The sequence below is a fragment of the Lagopus muta genome, chromosome 1 (genome assembly GCF_023343835.1).
Source record: "Lagopus muta isolate bLagMut1 chromosome 1, bLagMut1 primary, whole genome shotgun sequence".
Taxonomy (NCBI): Eukaryota; Metazoa; Chordata; class Aves; order Galliformes; family Phasianidae; genus Lagopus; species Lagopus muta.
The window spans coordinates 130,172,585-130,194,156 of record NC_064433.1 but is presented as its reverse complement, the minus strand read 5'-3'; the positions used below and the strand labels follow the sequence as shown (position 1 = coordinate 130,194,156).

Below are 21,572 nucleotides of genomic sequence, written 5' to 3'. Positions count from 1 at the left end.
GGAGCTAAGGCTACCCGTAAAGCCACCCTGTAAGGATCTCATTTAGAGCTGGTGAGCTGGGCATGATGTGTGAGGGCCAGAGCTTTTCAAGGAAGCCCCTCTGTCCCTCAGTCAGGGTGCTGATGGGATGGCCGTGGCAGTCTGTTCTCTGCATCACAGCAGCTTGGCATGGGTGTTAGTTTCTTCAAAATAAACTTCCCATGGTAATTTTAGCACTGACCTGCACTCTGAGTAAATTTGCAGGCCAAACAGGATCTAGTGGCACTTCCTGGCAACCACCATGTTTTCACAAGCTGCATCTTAGACTGGAGAAGTTCCTCCTTACCCCCAAGCTATTTTTGGTGTGGGAAGGAGGAATTAGATAAGACAGAAAGGGCATTAAAGCTAGGAAGCTTTAATGTTTCACCTCTTCCACTGAGAGGCCTTAAGAGTACATTAAAAGTATGGTTGAGTGTGGTCTCTGAATGCCCATGTGTCACTGGGGAGGTAAGCATCATTATCTCCAGGGCAGCTGAGGCAGAGAAGTTAATTGACTTTTCGTAAGGCCACACAGCAAATCAATGTCAGAAAAAGGATTAGACTCAACTTCTTTGGTTGGAGGGACAGATGTCTAATCCACTAGACCATGAAGGCCTCTGCCCAGGCAACTGACTTAACTCCTAAATCTCATTTTACTCATGTGTTAATTATATCAGTTTTACCTAGCTTTCAGGGTTCCCCTGAAGATGAATTAGTTATTTGCTATTAGTGAACTGGTGATTTGACAATGTCAGATATTGGAAAGGATAATCTATGTATGGCAACGGTATATTGAAGGCACCCTGTCGGAATACATAGATCTTGTACTGAGGAATGGATATTTGCATGAATCTACTGTCCACTAACCACTTAGTGGGGAAAAAAAGTAAAAATCATACTCTTTTTAGAGTAAGTGGAAATTCTAATGAATATTCTGAAAATAATGAGATTCCCCCTAGCTCGCAAGTAGTGCTGTGGAAAAACAGGCCTGGCTTTTATTCCTGATGAATTTCATTTGGCTATGCAGATGGAGAAGATTGATCACTGTAGATTGCACTGAGAGTTTGCAGACTGTGAGAAAACAGTGCTAAGTAAAATTTATGGCTTCTGAAGAAAGACATTAACGCGGTTTATGTACATCTTCTCTTCTAACAGCTCAAACTGAGTCATGTTGACTTCTGCAGCTTTTGGTAGGGGAAGGGGCACCGGCTATTTCTGTGGCAGAAAACACTCAGATTGTTTTTCTCTGAGGTGGCTGAACTTGGAGTAATGAACAGACAGAAGCTTCACCATTACCCCAGGATTTTACTGTAGCAGTGAACTAGAGCTAGTAAGATTCTTTCTGTTCACAGACAGTCCATGTACCTACAGACATGGAGAAATTTCTCCAAAAAAGTTTTTTAAGGAACTTCCACCAGTGTTGAAGTTTCTCCATGATGCTCATAATAGCTCTGAGGTGAAAGCACCTGCAGGGTGTTTCTTGATTTTATGCTTCCCCAGATTGAATCTGTGAGACGGCAGGAGAACTGCATATGTGGAGGGACAACTCCAAAACAGATTGCAGGAAACAGACTCAGATTCCATTTTAGTAAAACATGATAGCATTGTTTTCAGCTTCACAAAATATGTGAATAATTAAATGCAGCTTGCTCAGTAAAATCTCAGGTAAAGAGATTTAATTTTGCTTTTTAAGCTAATAAATCACAATAATCAAGCCTAAACTGATTTTTCATACATCCCGTAGAATTGATGGAGAACTTGGAGACCACCTAATAGAAATTGCTATTATTTGCTTCTAGATTCCTTGAAACTGTGGACACGTGACTCTTGTGGGGGCTGTTTCAAAAAATCAGAAGGTTTTGATATGTAAACTCATGGCTGAAGCATACTCACAAAATCATAGGGTACCACAAGAGCTGCCAGGCTTCCCCAAATCTGCTGTGGCTCTTATCTGTTGCAGGACATAGAAATGCACTGCTCCAGAATGAGCAGAATAGTTGGTCTTGTATTGAAAGCTGTGCATTGATAGCAGAGCCTTGTAAAATGGGTGGGGTGGGTCTGAGACGATTTTAGTTAGACAGTGACATGGCAGTTAGTTGTCTAGACTCCTTTTATGGCCACTGAAAGGAAGTAAGTACTTTGGTAGCGCAGCTCATTAGAACCATTTTTGATGACTCCCTAAGGGTGAGATGAATCAGATTTTAGAATTTCCTATTTCTCTGCAATACTATCTCAGATATAGATAAGAGACTTAGAAATCCATTTTTCTCTGCATAGCTAGCTCAGAATTAGATACATCTGTTGCACATTGTTCCCAAGAACTAGTTCCTAGAGATTAGTTAGGTGTTGCATATGTTCGTGGTGAGCTGTTCTCTCTAGGTATGGGATAGCATTTTATTCCCATTCTTTCAAGGGAGTTAAAAATCAAAATTCGAAACTAAAAGCTCTTCTGTATGAAGGTAACTTCACTATTTCTGCAAGTATCTTATTTGAGCTTTGTATTTCTCCTACGTTGAGGGGGTAGGTTATACCAGCAATTACTTCTGTATCCTCACAGGTGCCGCAGCACAGCCTGTACTCAATTTAAATGTGCATCTGTAGCAATACAGTCACATCCTCAGTTGGCATTTTGAGCAGTCCGTGCTGCCAGCAGCTTCACCCTTGTGTTCTGTCCCAAACTGTGTGAAGCAGTGCAGCCTGAAGCTCCCAAAGGGCAGGAGACTGAGGGAGCATGGTGCTTAAAAGGAAACACTGTAATATCTGTGTATTTCAGAAATCTAAGAAGCTTTTCTCAAGAGAAATCTGTGGAGATTTAAAAAGCTGGGCCTGGGCTGTGAGATTCATGTTTCTGTGGCAGTTATTATTATGGGACACTATCATGAAGCACAACTTAACCAATAAAGAGGTCTCTAACTTCTTTCTTACTTCTTACTACTTACTACTTACTTGTCCTGGGTTGAAAAGTACCACAATGATCATCTAGTTTCAACCCCCTGCTATGTGCAGGGTCACAAACCACCAGACCAGGCTGCGCAGAGCCACATCCAGCCTGGCCTTGAATGCCTCCAGGGATGTGGCATCCACAGCCTCCTTGGGCAACCTGTTCAGTGCGTCACCACCCTCTGTGTGAAAAACTTCCTCCTAATGACTAACCTAAACCTCCCCTGTCTCAGTTTAAAACCATTCCCCCTTGTCCTATCACTGTCCACCCTCATAAATAGCCGTTCCCCCTCCTGATTATATACTCCCTTGAAGTATTGGAAGGCTACAATGAGATCTCCCTGGAGCCTTCTCTTCTCCAAGCTAAACAAGCCCAGTTCCCTCAACCTTTCTTCATAGGAGAGGTGCTCCAGCCCTCTGATCATTTTAGCGGTTCTAAGTCATCAAAGTCATATCTTTTAGAGTGACAAAAGTGAAAAAGGCCCTTTCTAAAAGCTCCCTAAAATTATCAGGTCAGTCAGCTTTCCTCCACCTGTAGGATTGGGACTTTGCAGAAAATGCTGGAGAGACTATGCTAGTTTCCTCCTAAGCAATTGCAATCATCGTCATTAATTTATTTTTCAGAGCCTTTGTCTTACATTCTAAGGCCTGCACTGCGAGAATTTTAAAAATACATTAAAAATTCAGCATTTGCTACCATCCCATCCTCTGGGTGCGCTTGCTTTCCTGTGAAATACTGCCTGGTTTTGGATCAGTGACTTCCTATTCTTTGTGATCATCTGTTCAGAAGCCGGTAGCTTTTCCCCTTAGGTTCATAATAGAGTTGAAAAGAGAGGTCAGAAAGAACAATATTCTGAAAAACCTGCGGTCTTCCCACAAATACTGAGCTGCAGCATCCGTGGACTCGGCTCCCTTCCAGCCCAGAGGGCCACTAGGATCATGGTTAATAAAACTGGTTTTTGTATTGGTAAGGTGTGCTTCCCTGGGGCTCCTTTTTAGAAGGAAAAAGCTTTACCGGCATTGGCTTTGAGCTCAAGGAATAAAAAGTTCAGGCAGGGAAGCAGCTGGTGTGGAGATACACAGCAGCGTTTTTATCTTGCCTGAAAGAGGTCTAGACACTGTTGTGGCGGAGCAGCATGGAGATTCAGGTGCTTTGCTGTTGGTACGAACATCAGCATGTACTTCCCACTCTGGAGATTTCAGGCTATATTTAAAGGCTGTGCAACTGCCTGATTACGGGAAAGCTGTGATTCAAATTGAGTTGTCAGCAGTGGAAAATAACATGCAGATACTCTCTGCTTCATTGGCTTAAGGCATCTGTAGCTCACAAATGATCCTTGGGTGCAAACCTGCTAAGATATTACGTGGCCCTTAATGCCCTAGAAAGCACACTGAGGACTTACAGTTGCTGACTATGGATCACGGGTTTATGCCACTGGCAAGTGGGATATTATCTGTAAATGGAACAAATGGATAAATACTACACTACTGCTTTACAAGGCAGGTTTTTAATGGCTGTTACTTTCCAAGGTGGCCATTTCCATGGCTTGTAAATATTTCATAAATGCTTCCGAAGTCATTCTCACGGTACTGATGTGAGGCAGGTTGGTCTCCACTGCCTGCGTTTTGCAGGTGGGGATGGAGTAGGCAAAGAGCAATTACAGTCTCTTCTGAGCAAAGATAGAGTGGTTCATTACCTGCTTTTATTGCCTCTGTCGTTATGGGTCCCTGGGTTCAATTAGAGTCTCCCAGTGCTAGTGCACTACACTGATGACAAAATGACTTGCATACGGTTTTGGGGAAAGAAAGAGAAAAAGCTGCAAGACACTGCTGAAAATTTGGTTTCTGGCAGCTCTTTTCTGACATCTTGGTCTCTCATCAACCATCAGTCCTCCCTCCAAATTACCGAGTCCATTTCAGCCTCATCCCCTGTACCGAAAGCTAGGTTAGCCCAGACTGCAGTGTAGTGCAAGCTGCAGTTTAAGCTCAGCAAGTTTCTTCAAAAGAAGTTGTTTGTGCTGCACTTGGTGAAGAAATTAAAAAGGAAATGCCTGAAGGGTTGGCTCTTTTTGCCCGTTCCCACACCATGTCCACTGAAAGTCCGCTCACGTCCGGCCTGTGCTACCAGCTAGCTGCTTTGCTGAAGGCATCCAGTATTAAATCTGTCAGCAGAGATGGGATACTTCTCTTCTAAATTTGTATTTACAGCTGAGCTAACCACTCTCACCCTCTTATGGTCAGGGGGAGAGGAGCAGATATTTTTAAGCTCAGGTTAATCTCCTCCTAAAGCAGATGACTAAAATAGGTCAGCTGATGGCTGTAGATAAAGAAATGTGCACTTGTGTACAGGGAAGACAAATAGCTAAGTGCCTTTGGGCCCAGGTCTCTGTGGGCAGGAGGAAAAGGTTCCCAAAGAAGGGACATTTTAGTGCGGTGACAAACAAAACACAAAATGGCAGTTCCTCTGATAAGGACAGGCTCCTGATGGAAAGGGCTTTTTTACCCTTTCTACCAGTGAGGCAGCTTGAACCGGTGGCCTCAAGCAGTTCTGTGCTCATTAACAAAATGCTCCTTTTGTACTCCATAAGAAGGGAAATGAAAAAGCCTTGGTGATACACAAGTGAGAGGTGCAGGGACGGGGAAGGAAGAGAAAGCCTGCAGCAACCCCCTTCGAGGCTACTCTGTGACACCCCCCATAGCAGCCTGTATTCACAGGCTGAAAAGGCTAAAGTCTCTTACTGAAGGTCAACCTCCGTCTTAGTGTTGGGCACAAAAATGGAAGGTGTACTGCTCTCTCTGCGCACCAGCATTCATTTTTGGGACTGCAGATATCATGTATTCTGTACTACTGACCTGAAAAGCCCTGGAGCAAACTCTGCTTTTCAGAGTTACGAGTAGCCTCACATGCCTGATGTTTTCAATCATACTGCAGCATGGGATGGTATATAGAATAGCAATACACTTTCTAAAGGGTCGACTCTCAGAACTCAGGAAAACCCAGCTAAGTTTGAGTCTTCAGGCTATCAGCAGAGGATGGAAATGGGAGGATCTTTTTTCTGATGTCAGGGACTTGGGAGTTTTCCCACTTCTGAAATTTACATAACTGCAGCATTGGTATAGGGAATAAGTTCTGGTGACTCTGATCTCTGAGCAGTGTTAAAGTGACTGAATAATAATATTTCAACCTACTGCCTCCGCCTGCCTACTGATTATACATGCACACAGTGTTATTAGTGTAGCAGTACTTCTGAGAGATGTAAATGTCTTCATTAAGGGATTGGCTTCAGAAAGAAAGGGTGTATATTTAGTTCTGCAGGTAGTTCCAATTTTTCATGGTTGATCTCAGATCGTACTGGTTCATAAATGGTGATGTTCTCAATAGTAGATCAGTAGATGTGCTACTTATGATGGGAGGGGTCCTTGGTACCACTGATGGCAGTGGGAAGAACTGTCATTCATTGTGATGAAGTCATGGTTTCACTCGGTGAAGTTAGATTTGGCCAAAACCACCATGTTTTTGAAAGCACCCTTCAAAACAAGATCAAACTGAATCTTCTCTAAAATTCACTCCGTTTTTCTCAAAGGAAACCTTGGTGATGTTCCTGGAGAGCTGACTGCATTATGTTTGCTGATATTAAGTGTCAGCTTGCAAAATGAGCAGACCACTGCGATAGAGATTGCTTACAGAGTAAGGTACTGTGCAGTGTGAGTAATGGTGTCAGTTACACTTTGGAGAATACTTTTATTTGCTTAGCAAAAAATAAATTAAATCTCTAGCATCGTCCTCATGACTGTGCTGTTTTATCTAATGAAGCAGTTAATACACCTGCCTGATACCACGACTGCAAATTCAGAGTTCATTAAGTGTTACTACAGCACTCAGAGTAGTTGGTTAATTTGGAATTACCATATGCCTGGCATACAAATACCTGCGTAGGGTCAGGGAGGTCCCAGGATATTTTAAATGTTTAATTGTCATCCCAGCGCATGTTGCTGCTCTGTTGCTGTAGTCCTCTTGCAATAGGTTTTTATACCAGCCAGGAGAAAAATAAAAGAAGGCATCAGGGCCTTCTTTTGACCCCTTCTATATGAAAGACAGTTGTGTAGTCACCATTACTTGTGGTGCTAGTTCTAGACTGAGACAGCTGCCAATAAATTCAAAAATAAAGGAAGATATTGTAAGTACTGAGGGCAGTGAGAGGAAGAAACGGGTTGGAAGGCAGTAGGCAAAAGAAGGAAGACATCACCCGCTCCAGATGAGAGCAGCCACTTTGGGAAGATAACCTGGTGCCTCAGAGCAACTGGGCGTACAGCAGCCCCACAGCAGCTCCTGTGTAGTCACCCCTTTCAGCCCACCTATGGCAGCATCCCACAGCAAAGTGTGGCACAATTCCATTGTCCTGACCTGCCTGTCTGCTGCCTTTTGAGATGCTCCAGGGCATCCCAGTGTGATGTTTCTCTGTTTGCTCCTTTCTTTCTCTGATTGGAGCCGGAGGGCCAGTTCTCCCAGGGCACACAGCTCTGGTTGTTATGCTGTGCATGGTTTTTAACCCAGGTACATGCATTGTCAGATTTCACTACAAGGCATCAATTCGCTGTTGCAATCTCTGCTTAGGGAACATCTGCACCACTCAGACTGCTGCCCCGTTGCTGTGTGGGCACGCAGGATGGGCAGTGAATCATCAGAGTTGCCAGCGGTGGTGGCAAATGTGCACACCTCTCAGAGGGGCAGTGCTCCAATGGCCAAACTGTGCCTCCACAATGATCCGGGAGGGAAATTGTGTGCTGCTCTGCACAGCTGCTAGCTCAGAGCTATTCTTAAGCTGTGTAATAGCATCCTGTGAGGGTACTGTGCCTGAGTGAATTATCACTGCAACTGTTTGTTAGTATTCATATTACATTCATAATTGGTATGCCTGTGATTTAGTGTACCAGCTTGCAAATAGCTAATTCATTGTATTAAAGCAGTCACTAGCCTTGCCTCTGCTAATCATGAATCACACCTTCAAAATTACAAAGTTTCTTTCAGTCAAAGTCATGAGGAATTTTTTTTTCCTTTGCATTATGATTTGGAGCTCTAAATAGGGTCACATTTAGAGTTTTCCCCTCTGAACTGAAAGTTCTAGAATTAAACAGTACTTGCTTTGAAAAGCTGGAGGAACATCATAAAACCCGCTGTCTCAAAATGAATTTCACAGTCGTCTTCAGTTGTGTATTTCTCACCACCTTGTGGGTACAGTCAGTGTTTCCATTTAATTTCCAAGCCACAGATATTTCTGTCACATTCCTATTCCCACCTTTTCCAGAGGTGACTTATAAATTGCATTCTGAAACAAAGTCATTTCTATCTATCTTAGGGCCTTATTTTTTTTAGTAATGATCAGTAAAGGTATGTTACTGTTTCTCAGTAATGAAGTCCCTTGAGACCTGTCTAGCACATTTCTGAAGACATCCTATTCTATTCCCTGTGGAATGTGAAAAGAAAACTAAATAAAACTTTGCATTGGGAAAACATATAAAATACTGCTCATATTATCAAATTATGTCTTTATTGTAAATTCAGGAATGACAGAAACAGTGATCATTTTAGTAAGGCTGAACTTCTTACTGACTGTTTTACAGAGGATAGTGTCCTATTATCTTTTCTCACTGGCTTCACACAAGAATTGCTTTAAGTCCATGATAGTAATTTTCTCCTTGGAGGTCCTCTTTTGTTTCATCTAGGTGATACTGTGTCATTCCAAAAAATATTTCATTCTGAATTCTTCAGTTTTTCTTACATTTGGAACAGCTGTTCCAAGCTCCTGATCTTAGTGGAATGAGTTCAGGTGCAGGACCACAAATATGATTTAAAGGCTAGAGCATCTTTCATATGGTGAAAGACTGAGAAAGATGGAAGTGAGAAAGCTGGGAAAACTTAGAGGGGAGAAGGCTCAGGGGGCTTATTCCATCTGTGTAAATACATGATGAGAGGAAATGAAAATGAAGGAGCAGGGCTCTTCTCGGTGGTGCCCAGAGACAAGACGAGACAACAAGCACTAATTTGAAAAGGTGGAATTCTGTCAGAACACAAGAAAACTCATTTTTACTGTAATCATGGTCAAACAGTAGAACAAGCTGCTCAGGATGGTTGTTAAGTCTCCATCCTTGAAGACAGTCAAAAGCTGTGTGAACATGGTCCTGGACAGCTGGCTGGAGGTGGCCTTACTTGAGCAGAGGCTGGACTGGATGATCTTGAAGTTCCTTCCAACCTCAAACATTCTAGGGTTCTACGTGATTCCAATTTATAATCCTTTGTATTTATATATGTTATGCTTCAAGTCTGTGACACAGATTCAGATCATTTGTGCTGTTAAGATGCTCATGGTAGTTTAAATAGTCAGTCTTAATTTTGATGATTTCAGGTCTCTAACTTAATTTCTGTGACCCTCAAATTCCTTTGAGAATAGTGGAATTTATCACTACGCTATGAAAAATTCTTGATTTTAGGCTCTTAATCATTGAATATGTGAATACACATATCTTAGTATTTTAGTATTAAATTTATCTCAATAGCTTACTTTTATAAAAAAACCTATTTCCCCCAGATCCAGACCAATGCTTATTTAGCACTGTCTTGCTGTTTTTATATAAAAATTACATTTTAACTAGGTTTCTTCCTATAGAGTGCATGGAGTCCTCATTTGTACATCAATTCATTCTTACCAACTTAATGTAAATGGAAATTCCAATTACAGAGTTCAAATCTAGCCTCAGTTGTATAGACACAAGCACTGACAGATGCTGTATAATAAAGTAAAAAGTGTTCATGCTCAAGCCAGAAGAAACCCAGCCTGAATCTTAGAATTCAAGCTGATACATTATGGCTTATCAGCAGTACTGTTATACTCCCTGCAGAAGTCATTGTCAGACTGTAAATCTGAATCTCTACCAAGTTATCTAAGAGTCTCTAAAAGAGTCAAGCACATAGACAGATCATAGAATCACAGAATGGCCTGGGTTGAAAAAGACCACAATGATCATCTAGTTTCAACCCCCTGCTATGTGTGAGGTCACCAACCACCAGACCAGGCTGCCCAGAGCCACATCCAGCCTGGCCTTGAATGCCTCCAGGGATGGGGCATCCACAGCCTCCTTGGGCAACCTGTTCCAGTGCGTCACCACCCTCTGTGTGAAAAACTTCCTCCTAATGACTAACCTAAACCTCCCCTGTCTCAGTTTAAAACCATTGCCCCTTGTCCTATCACTATCCACCCTCATAAACAGCTGTTCCCCCTCCTGATTGTATGCTCCCTTGAAGTATTGGAAGGCCACAGTGAGGTCTCCCTGGAACCTAAGAAATGGTGTCCTATGTAGAAAGCTGATGCAAGAGAAGTCTCCTCTCCCTGTTCATGGGTTGCTCATTTAATGTATGGGGGGGTTCTGTGCACCTCACGCTGCTTCATTCATAAGAATGAGCATCTGAGTATTTCCTTTTTATCCTCTTAGAATCCTTTCTGTAATGTTTTACCAAAACTGTAGCAGAAAGACCTTGAAAGGAAACAATGAATCAACATGAGCAGTTGTCTCAAAGTGGCTGTTCCAGTTCGTATATAATTAATCCAAGTGAAAACAAGGCAGCCTGCATTGCCAAGATGAACGGCAGGATTCTTTTAGTTCTTATCAATTGGCTGCTTTGCTTTGTTAGGCTGGTTCCTCCCTGTGGTTGTGGTTGCTCACCTGCCCTCTGTTCACAGGTGTAAGAAGGACCAATTGCTGTTTGCCTTGCCAGGCATATGAGAGTAGGAAGATAGCAGAGTGTGTGAGAGAACAGGAAAGTAGGGCTTTATGGGTTTTATATTTCTGTTGGGCGTTAGAGTGGAGAAAAATAGATCCACTCGTGAGTAAACAGATATGAGAAGAAATGACTTCATTTCATCATTCTGTTAGGTGATAAGTCTGCAGCCATTTATCAAATGCCCACTAGAAATAAATGTCTCCTGCCATTTTCTTGCTTCTAATTATATCACACCTCTGTACATTTTCACTTGTTCATCTAAACTGGTTCCTTTTTGTCTTTTGAAAGAGTGAGCTTAGGCAAGAAAAAAAAATTGAATGAGGCATCTGACTTTCTTTGGCAAGCCAGCAAAATAATGGTAAAGAACACTAAATTAATTATTGGCTTTATAATAACAGAAGAAGCTCACTTTCTCAAATTAGAGTGAAAGTCAAACAGCCTCACTTGTATGTTCAGTGGCTTTGAATTTGGGTTTGCTTTTACGACAATACCAGCAGTGTTCTTCCAGTTTTCTAACCCAAAGCATTTACTACACTTTTCTGTCACTCTCTGGGTGTCTCCTTGCTCCCCTGTGCGCACCATGTAAAGGTGGTGAGGACCTTATTCCCTGCTCAGCAGTAAACCTTTCCTGTAACCCTAGAAATCAGGAGCTGAGATTTGTCATTTAGAGATTGAAAACCTACCAGAGCTTTACTTAAACAGAGGGAGGTTTTTACACAGTTTGGTATGACAAGGAATAATGCCATCTCTCCATTAGCAACAGCTCTATCCCAAAAGCCACATGACATTATTGGAGACTACTCCCACACATTCAGCTTTCAATATGACTGTGCCTAATTATACTGCATGGGTAACCAGAAGCAGGGTTGGAGCTTCTGGTAGGCAAGTTTAGGGTAACTAGAGTTTGATGGGAAAGTGTAGCAGAAGGTTTGAGGTAGGAAGACACATACCTAGTACAAGGACACAGCTACCAAAGATTTATATACACGACCAGAAAAGATATGATCAAGGTTCAGCTGCCACACCAAGGGATTTAGGGTAGCCTATTCCTGTCAGAGCTATAACTTTCTCACAAGGGTACTTATGGACTGAGGGGGTGGCTGCATCTTTTACATTCACATTCTTCTTTTGGCATTTTCTCAATTCTTCTCTTTCTCACAAGGAAGCTCAGATTCTCATAGCCTGGCCCAGAGTGAGGAAAGGAGGCGTTAAGCCAAAAATCCTATACTACAGCCTTTTAAAACACAGACTTTGTTTTCTTTACAGTTGCAAAGAAGATAGATGGAGAGGTCATGCGCATGATCCTGTCTAACAGATTATCTATAGACAGCTTCCCTTTCCTGCTGTGATTTCAGAAGAAGCCAGCCTCACAAAGCATTGTGTGTGGGGTCAGGCCTGTCTGCATGCATTTGGGTGCTTCCTGGCTTCTGAATTACAGATATATATATATTTTTTTTTTAAAAGGAGGAGGTGCTAAGCTACTCCAGGGCAGGAGCCTCCAGGCTTGCACTCAGACGTGTGAAGCACCCAGTAAAGGCTGCAGTTTGAAGCAGACGCTGTTTTAGGACAGTCAAAGATAGGCAGAGCTAAAAAATAAAGCGTCTGAATACTTTTTAAGCCTCACAAGCACATGTCCCAACGTGGTCTTACTTTCGATGGAATTTGGTTACAGGGCTTTCACCAGGAAGTGTCTCATTGAGCTTGTGTGTCATTGGCAGAAAACTGGACAAATTTTCCCTGAGACGCTCGCAGTAGCAGTGAACTCCTGATGTGAAATACATATGGATGATACCAGCAAAAAGTCCAGCATCCTTTTTAGCATGGGAAGTGATATAGGTAAAAATAAAATTCTCTGGGAATCCCTGTCTGTCTACACAAATCCAACATTCACAGGGGCTTTCAACATATGACCAACATATACTAGACAAGCACTTAAAAATAGAGTATTCTGCAGCAGTTTCTTGAAGTGACCCATCCACTTGTACATCTCCAAAGCAATCTTTGGAATTATTTACAGAATGCTATGAACTTGTAATCATCTCTGAGATGGGGAGGGTATCTCATGTCTTAAGGGAAAGGTGAAGTTCCATCACTATTTGTTATGCAAATATTTTGCAGTAGGGAAGAAATTCCTTTGTAGCCTTTCAAAACAGATCATGAGATATAATTACAGTAATTTTACTGCACAGCTACAAATACAAGCACATGAAAGGCGTGTGGGCAGTCCTGTATGGCTGCATGGCTAATAAGGATGGAGGATTCATAGATGCTCAGCTACCAAAGGTTGGATCGACTCCAGTCACGAACACAGCAGCAACAAGCTACTGTCAGAGATATGATGAAAAAGATCTCATCCCATCTTTATATTTCTAGTGACAGTAATCTATAATCTTGGAAGGTTATCCTCTGTTTAATTCCCCCACCCCTCCCCCACCAGGAAATTGTGTCCTATTCTTTCAGTGCCTGAATTTTTCTTTTCCTTTTGTCAGTAGTATGAGTTTTCCCTGTTCTTGGTTTCTTTTATGTGTACAAGTATTTATACTTGGCGATTGAGTCACATCTCAGCCTCTTGTCAGTGAGCTAAATAAGTTGAGCTCCTTAAGCTTCAAATCTTAAGACCTGTTCCCAGGCCCTGGAGGTACTTGTAACCCTCTTTTGAACTCTTTTTCTTGCTGTCCTTATTATTTCCATATCTTTTGGAGGTGTGAATGAGAACGTGAGATTAGGTGTAAAAGGTCAGACCAAAGATGTATCCAGACTAGAGTCCTTCCTCTGCTAGCACTTCCTAAAGATTGCTAGGGAAGATTACTGAATGGAAAAAAAATTACCAAATGGAAAAAATGCTTTCCTCCCTGATACCTACTCAAGTATCCAAGTGATCTGCAGCTCATTGTGCTGCGAATGCTCTTAGCTTGATTCAGGATCACTTCCTATTTTCTATTTCATGTTCATAGCATCATAGAGTGACTTGGATTGGAAGGGACCTCAGAGATCATCTAGGGAGATAAACTCCCTATCGTGGGTAGGGCTGCCACCACCAGATCAGGCTGCACAGGGCCCCATCCAACCTGGACTTGAATGTTTCCATGGGTGGTACATCTACAGGCTCTCTGGGCAGCCTGTGCTGGGGCCTCACTGCCCTCTCAGTGGAAAATTTCCCCAACATCTAATCTAAATCTTCGCGCTTTTAGTTTAAAACTGTTCGCCCTTGTCCTATCACTGTCAGACCATGTACAGAGTTGATTTCCCTCCTGTTTATAAGCTCCCTTTAAGTACTGGAAGATTGTATGAATCCAGGGACTGCCTTAGCATGTTTGTTTTTTTTTTTCCCATTACAGTGCATCAGTAACTTACATTAAACTGCTCTCTGGGAAAATTTTTAAGTCCTTAAGGGAATCACAGCTTTCTATGACAGCTTACTGACTCTGGCAACAGTGCTGGAGATAGTGCTTAGTACACAAGACCCTTCAAACTAGCCACTTGCCCATGCCTTTCAGGTTCTTATCTGGAAAAGCACTACATATTATCTCCCACACAGGTTGTGTTGAACACGAGTTTTTCTAGAAGAAACATTCTGCACTCCCAACTTGCTAGTTAGAGTTGCAGAAGGTGAGATATTTGTGTTGGACTCCTTCCAACCCTGTCTGCATTTCAACTCCCGCTGGGAAAGTAATCCTTGCTTTCCAGAGAGGTCCATGCAGTGGGCTCCAGCCTTCTATAATACGTCTGCAGCAAAGTTACCCAAGAGCTTTCAGTGATCATGGTGTTCTGAAAAGTGCCAGATCTACTTGATTAAATATAAGTATGCAGTCAGCTCCTGGATTTTTTTTTTTTTTTTTTTTTTTTGAAACACCATCATCTTGAAAAGGAAAATAAAACAAAAAACATTGTTGACAATATTTCTGAAAGAAAGCTGAAATTCTTTCATAACAGCATAATTACTCCAGGTGTTAGGGCTTTAAAAATAACAGCACTACTACTGAGGAAGGAATGAGTTGGCAGTCCTAAGGCTGCCTTTATTTCCAAGGACTTCCAAGTGAGTGAAATCTTGTCATGTTTGCATCTCCAGGGATGCAGGTGTGCTCCCCCCCCATCACCAATCTATTTCTCCATGCTGTCCCACTCCTACGTACTTTCTCTGGACTGCAGACATGCACGCACACACACAGCGGCACAAGCAGACATCCTAGCATTTTTCATTCACAGCCAGACCCTAAACACAGGACGTAGCTCCTCCTCTGTATGTCCTTATCCCAAGCCAGCACACGCAGCAGACCCTGTGCTTGTCCTGTCACAAAGCGCATCTTGTCCTGAAGATGAGGCTCTGAAATTCCCCCTTTTCCAGACCCTGTAGGTGCATGAGTGCTTTTGAGGGGGAGCTTCAGCAGATGCCTTTTGCTGGGGTTTAGGAGCAGACAGCTAGCTGAGAATGTCTGAGCTGCTCTGAGCTGCTGGAGTGTTTGTGATGGATTATATTTATACTTCTACTGGTTCAGCCTTTGACAAACCATCCTATGCATCTGTTATATTAGAAGGCTTCAATCTAATATTTTTTGAGCTTGGCATATGGAAACATGATTATGTCATCTTTATTTGTTTTTATCCATTCAGTCTCACTCCTCCATTCTTCCCTCTCCCCACCATCTATCATTTAAAGATCCACTAAAACATTACATGATGGGCTTTACTCATCACTGTCTATTTTTCCCCTGTGTCAACAGACGCTTACCCCAATTCTGAAGTGATCTATGTGTGGACCAACAGCACCACAACCTCTGTGGTTGTGGCTGAAGACGGTTCCCGACTTAACCAATACCACCTGATGGGACAAACTGTGGGAACTGAGAACATCAGTACCAGTACAGGTGGGCAAGATATTTCCGAGGACAATGGGGATGTGTTTGTAGAACATAGGATCCTGGGGAGAGTAGGATGGGTTCCTGGCTTCCTGGCAGTGGTGTTACAATGGAGAGGGCTGCATGCTGACTGTGAGGCCCTTCACCAGGTTGGAGAGCCCTGCAGCCCCCGCTGTTTATGAGGAATACTGGGAATGCTGTAAGCAGCCAGTTGGCAGCTGCCTTTGCCCAGTCTTGCCAGCACTATCGCTGGAGTGCTTCCCTGGGGGAGGAACCACCCACAGGCAAACACCACCTACGCACTTGATCCGTTTCAATCATCGCTTTAGAGAGATTTGCCTGATGAGGCCAATGCGGGGGGGGGGGGGGGGGGAAATGGAGGGCAGGTGGTGACGGTGGCGTGGCCATGCTGCGTGTCTGAGGACCCCGCGGCAGCAGGAGGGGAGAGCCAACCCTGAGGATTCCCGTTCCCTGCCCAGCTGGATGTAGAGGCGCCAGATGTGGCAGCATTAGAGAGGCAAAGAAGGCTTAATCCTGGCCTGGGCACCCACGTGAGCTGCCCCCCTGCTTCGTAAGGCTCCCAAGCAAGGGCAGCCCTGGGCCTGGGGGAGTCGAGGCTGGAACAGGCATCACGTGGACCTCATAAGACGGAGGCTTAAACAAGTTACACAATGCATTAGTCTACTGCAAGATCTGGGTGGAGCGGGGGGCACCCTGCAGCCAAGAGAAGTGCAGTTAGCACTGGGAAAGCCAGTCAAATTGCCTGCTGTCTTCTGGAGATGCATCTCATCTCTGGTCGAAAATGGTGAGCTCTGAGTGAGGGCAGGACTGTAGAGGATGAAGTGTAAATTAGATTAAGAACCCGTTACTGTCCATGGGAAATTTAGTTGTGAAAACAGGCAGGACTACACTCACACACAAAGTTAGTGGAATTGAAGCATCAAGGTGCATAACACTTTCTGCTCAAACTGTCCCAATGTGCCCAATAAAGAGAGAGCAGCCAAGTTTGCAGCTTGCTTTTTGAGCATAAAACAAAGCTGAGGAAAGCTTCTCTCAGGCAGCTTGAAACAGAACTACCATGAAACAGAACCATCACCTCCATCTTTCAGAGCTTATTCCTTCCTTTTTCCTTATTCAGAAGTCACAGAGCTATTGCTAAAACAGATTCCTAAAGACAACAGACATGTGTAGAAAGAGTCAGGGCAGGCACCATATAGAAAAAGGACAAATAAATAATGCTCTCTCCAGTTAAAAAGCAAAGAAAGACACATTTTTCCTTACCAGTTTACCATCATGGCCGCGTTGTTCTCTGGAATGAATGGCAGCTCCCCTCTTGCCTTCATCATGGCCAAGAAAAAGATCCAGAGGACGTAGCGAGGCATCTCCTACAAGCTTGTCCTGCTCCTCAGAGCAAGAAAACAACCCAGCCCTGGCAGTGCCTGCTCCAGTGTGTCAGCTCCAGGACCCCGCCAGCGCGCAGCTTTGCCTGTGGGAGCTCCCAGTACTCCACAGCCCACGGGTATGGGGCACTCTTCAGACAAAGCCCGAAGTTTCTGCCTGGTAGCCTCTTCCCTCCTGTATCCTAAGATTTAGGCTAATAAATGCTTGTTTTCCGACGTCAAGATTTTATATTAATGTCCTGGGTTGCATCTGGGCTGACTGGATTCTGATTGCAGGGTGGATCACAAAGAGCAGGACACAGATTGTAACTGGGGATTAGCAAAATACAAAAATCCGATTTTGCACAGGGAAAGCATCAGTCAGCAGTGGATTTTCTGGACTTCATCAAGCTCATGGTAGGCCAGTAATCAGGGTTACTTGTGAAGGGCTATCTGAGACATTTCTTCCTTCTATTGCATTGTTGAACTTAAAAAACAAAATAGTTGCTGCATAAATCTCACTGCTGGGATCTTTTATGGTTTTGTTTGTTTGTTTGTTTGTTTGTTTTTTGACACCCAAGTCAAACTGCATGGCCTTAGCAGTTGCATAGGTGAAATATTTGCATATGTCACAAGATGTTTATGCTTCTCTGTCTAAAAGATTTCTTTTTAAAATGGAAATGCTGGCCCTACACAAGTCAGTTGGGATTGTGCTGATTTTGTACCCAAGCTGTTAAGTTTAGCTGTCTCCTCAGGAAAATACCTTTGCACTCCCAATTCACCAACCAGTTTGGAAATCATGACCACGTTAGCCATGCCACAGAAAATGGCTCTGATATATTCCACCTGTGTGGTGGTTTGTTGAGCTAACATCCCCAAATATTATTCCCCCTGAGACGATATTTGTCATCTCACACTGCTTCCAGCAGTCCCAACATCTGCTGTGTCCTGCTGTTGCAGTGCTGAAAACACTTTGGGTCCATGTGGATCCTGCTGGTGTCTGCAAATGATTGCCCAGTTCTGTTCCCCAGATCCAGAATTTCTCATCACTCACTTAGGTTCTGCAGTGCCATAAAACAAAACAAAAACCCACTCCTTTCTTTTCTGCCAGCTGGAGCCCAGGCTATGAAATATCCAAAGCCTAAACAATAAAAGAAGCATTCAGCCCTTCATTCTGCGCTGAACAGTTTGATTTTTCCTTGAGATGAAGGTTTCATGTGCAGCACTATCAAAACAGCACAGGCATCTCTTGAGGACCAAAATGTTCTGGATGTCAGTGTGGACAGGGACTGCTATGTCACAGACCTGGTGTTGGGGTCATGCCAGAACAGTTGTTGGTACACCTGAGCCTAGGCAGATAAGGTAAACAAACAAACCGAGGGGCTGGGCTATTTTTGTTAAAAAAAAAAAACAAACATTGAATTGCAGCACAGTGATGTTGGAAGAATGCATGAAAGATCCTGAACGTTTGTAAGCACCATCTCCAGAACTCCATCGCCTGGATACTGAAAAACCATTGCAGCAGCTTTTAAAGGCAGCACAGTAGCAGAGCTCTGTGAAGAAATGCTCCATTCTTGAGCTTTTCATCAGTGCTAGATTTGTTATTAGAGTTGTTTTGGCAGTGGTGAATGGACTCTATCAGGTGCAGTATTTTCATCTAAACGTGCTGCACAAACCTATAATAAAAAATTAGCTCTTGCTCAAGAAAGCTTATGGTCTAAGAATAAACTGCGGCCTTACAGAAGTAGGAGGGAGCTTTGCCACTCCAACAGAGCCAGGATTTTATTCTCCATAAACAAAAGGCGAACTTAGGCAACTTCTAGAATTGCTTTAAGCAGTGGTCCCAGGACTTAAAAAAACAGCTGTGGGGTTTTTGCCAGCCCCAGGTCTGCTGGGGGAAACATCCTTCATCCTTCATGGAGACATTTTAGAGACAGCATGGAAAATAGAAGATGGCAGTTGGGAGAAGAGGAAACACAAAATCAGGTGATATCATTATTTCAGTGGAGACAAGAGCTCTGATAGGTTAAAGAAAATGATAAGGTGAGAATCAGCCACAGAAGATGGTCAAAATGCAAGTGCTTATTTTCTGCATTTTTAAAAAGGAAAATATGAATCCTGTTGCTCTGCTGAAGCTGTGTAGATTTACTTTATTCCAGCTCGGAAAGCATGCTGTCAAAATCAATAATGCACATCGTCACTCCTTAGTGAGCAGGGAGAATGGGACTCACACACATCACAGCGCAGCAGCAGCTCAGAAGCAGATTACGGCACGTAGATCCTGTTGCTCCTGGTATATTTTTTTGGTAATCCATAAACTGAATGCTCCTAAATAAAGAACAAGTGGGGTTTCTCCTGAGTCTGAGGTATGTTCAGCGTCCCCGGTTCAAAATTACACTAAATGAAAGGGAATTAGACATCACTTCATGAGGATTTTCTCCTCAGTTTCACAGCATCCCCTGTCCATCTCCACATCCCTCATCAGGGAAACGTTTCACCAGAAAATCAGACTTCAGAAGAAAGCCATAAGACAGAGATAGGCTGGCAGGTAAGGCAGCCTGTGCTATCCCGGTCTTTCAGCCTAAAATCCTCAGCATAAATCAGTCTGTAAACTTCATGCAGAACAGATCTGAGCATCTCAGGCAGCTATACCTGCAGAAAACCTCTCACTGTAGACCTATTGTCCATTAATTAGCCGTATTGTCACTTAGCAGTAATCTGCCAAATCTAACCACTTAGCAGTGCTGGCTGCAACTCACTGCAGTTCACTCTGTAGAATCAGTCTGTTATGTATTTTCCTGTAGGGGCTGATCTATGGAGGATAACAGCCCATTCTTGCAACAAGAGGTTATAGCCAATCATTTAGCTTAAGTAGTTAAGGTCTGCATTCAGCTCATTCTTTAGAAAATATGAAATACACACCCCAGAATTTCCAGGATCTGAAAAATTGGTAAGTCAAAAGGTTGTTTTGTTTTGTTTTGTTTTACTCTCACAGTGCAATATACATTTTGGTGTGGACATTCCTCTGATTTGTCAGTATCCAGCTGAAAAATGCATGCTTTTAGATTAATTTGATGTCAGTATGAGTGGAGATCTGCTATGGCCTGGAGGAGTTTGATTGGCTTTTTTGATTGGCTTTTATTCTTATATTTGATTTTAACTCCCATTTTTCCCAGAAAAAAAAAAAAAAAAAAAAGAAAAAGAAACAGTATGCTGCTCTCAGATAGCAAGATTTTGGCTTTGGGGAGCTGTTACCATCAATGAAAAGCCTTCAGTAACAAATATATGGTTTCACAGGAACAGTCTGAAAGAACTGCTTGAGTTGGTTTTTTTTTTCTGAACCGTAAGGGAAGGTGACAGCTGGTCTATCTGCTTCAGAGTGCATTTTTTGAGGATTGTATTGAAATTCAAAGGGCCTGACAAAAGCCTGATTAAGGCAATGCTGTGAATTTGGCATATAAAAAAGACATGGAATTTAGCGCTGCTGTAGCAGCTTTTAGCGAATTCCCCCCTGCAGTCAGTATAATATTAATTGCACAAGAGAACAAGACATGGCACAACATCTGTCCAGAAAGAGATTATCTTTCCAAGAGCTAAAGCATAACAAATTCCAGGAAAACTCCATGCACCAGAGGGTTGGTTTTGTTTTTGTTTGTGTTTCTAGAGGAACGGTTTAATGGCTTTGAAAATTCCAAGCGACAATATCAGTATCAATGGGCAAAGCATCTTGCAGCACCAACATTAGGACAGTCACACAGTCACTAAAGTATGGGGCATGGGGAGTGTCGGGACCCAAGCGATGGGTCGGCATTAACAGTTCCCTAATGAGGTTAAGTCCTGCTGCTAAATCAGGTTTCTAAGTGTAGGAGGCCTTAATCGTTCTGACAGGACAGTTTGTGGGACCACGTCAGAGCAAGGCAAGAGTGAGGCACTGTCAGCAATCCAGATTTGTCATGCCTATCAACACCAGGGCATGACAGGTACATGAAAGTATGGCAGGTTTTTGGTGCAGTAGTCATTAGTTGCTGTCTTCTGCTTTTGGGGACTGAATGTGAAGAGCAGCAGTATGTAGCAGCACCTCTGTCTCTTGGTATGGCACAGGACTGACATCCAGGCATTTTTCATGCAGTTAAGACTGGCTGAATGGTAGCCTCACAATGGGAGAAAGGGGGAGCTGCTGAAAACCTCAGATCAGTAAGCCTGCTTTACTTTAGCATATATGCATTTTTCTTCCCCTAGGCGAATACACCATAATGACAGCACATTTTCATCTGAAAAGAAAAATCGGTTATTTTGTCATCCAGACATACCTTCCCTGCATTATGACTGTGATCTTATCACAAGTGTCGTTTTGGCTGAACAGAGAATCTGTCCCTGCTCGGACCGTCTTTGGTGAGTACCTCGCCCTCTTGCAGCATGGGTAAGGAAGGGGCTTGTTTGTGGAAGTGATCTTCTGTAACAAACCCACAGTGCTTATTTTTGCTTGCAGTGTTGTAGGTGTTCCTGTGTTCTCTTCCAGTTTAAACTCAAAATCAATTTCAAAAAAGTGTGGGCCTTTTGGTAAAATTGTGACAGAAATCGCACTGTAATCAGTTCTGTGAA

At 43.1% G+C, this 21,572-nt stretch overlaps 1 protein-coding gene across 2 annotated transcripts in view; it reads left to right on the top strand.

The window, feature by feature from the left end:
• GABRA5 (gamma-aminobutyric acid type A receptor subunit alpha5) overlaps positions 1–21,572 on the top strand; it is a 53,339-nt gene that overhangs the window by 28,090 nt on the left and 3,677 nt on the right. For both annotated transcript variants that reach the window (XM_048965019.1, XM_048965026.1), the window contains 2 exons: positions 15,457–15,600; positions 21,210–21,362. In XM_048965019.1, the coding sequence (XP_048820976.1) occupies positions 15,457–15,600; positions 21,210–21,362 (297 nt within the window). The remainder of the gene's footprint in view (positions 1–15,456; positions 15,601–21,209; positions 21,363–21,572) is intronic.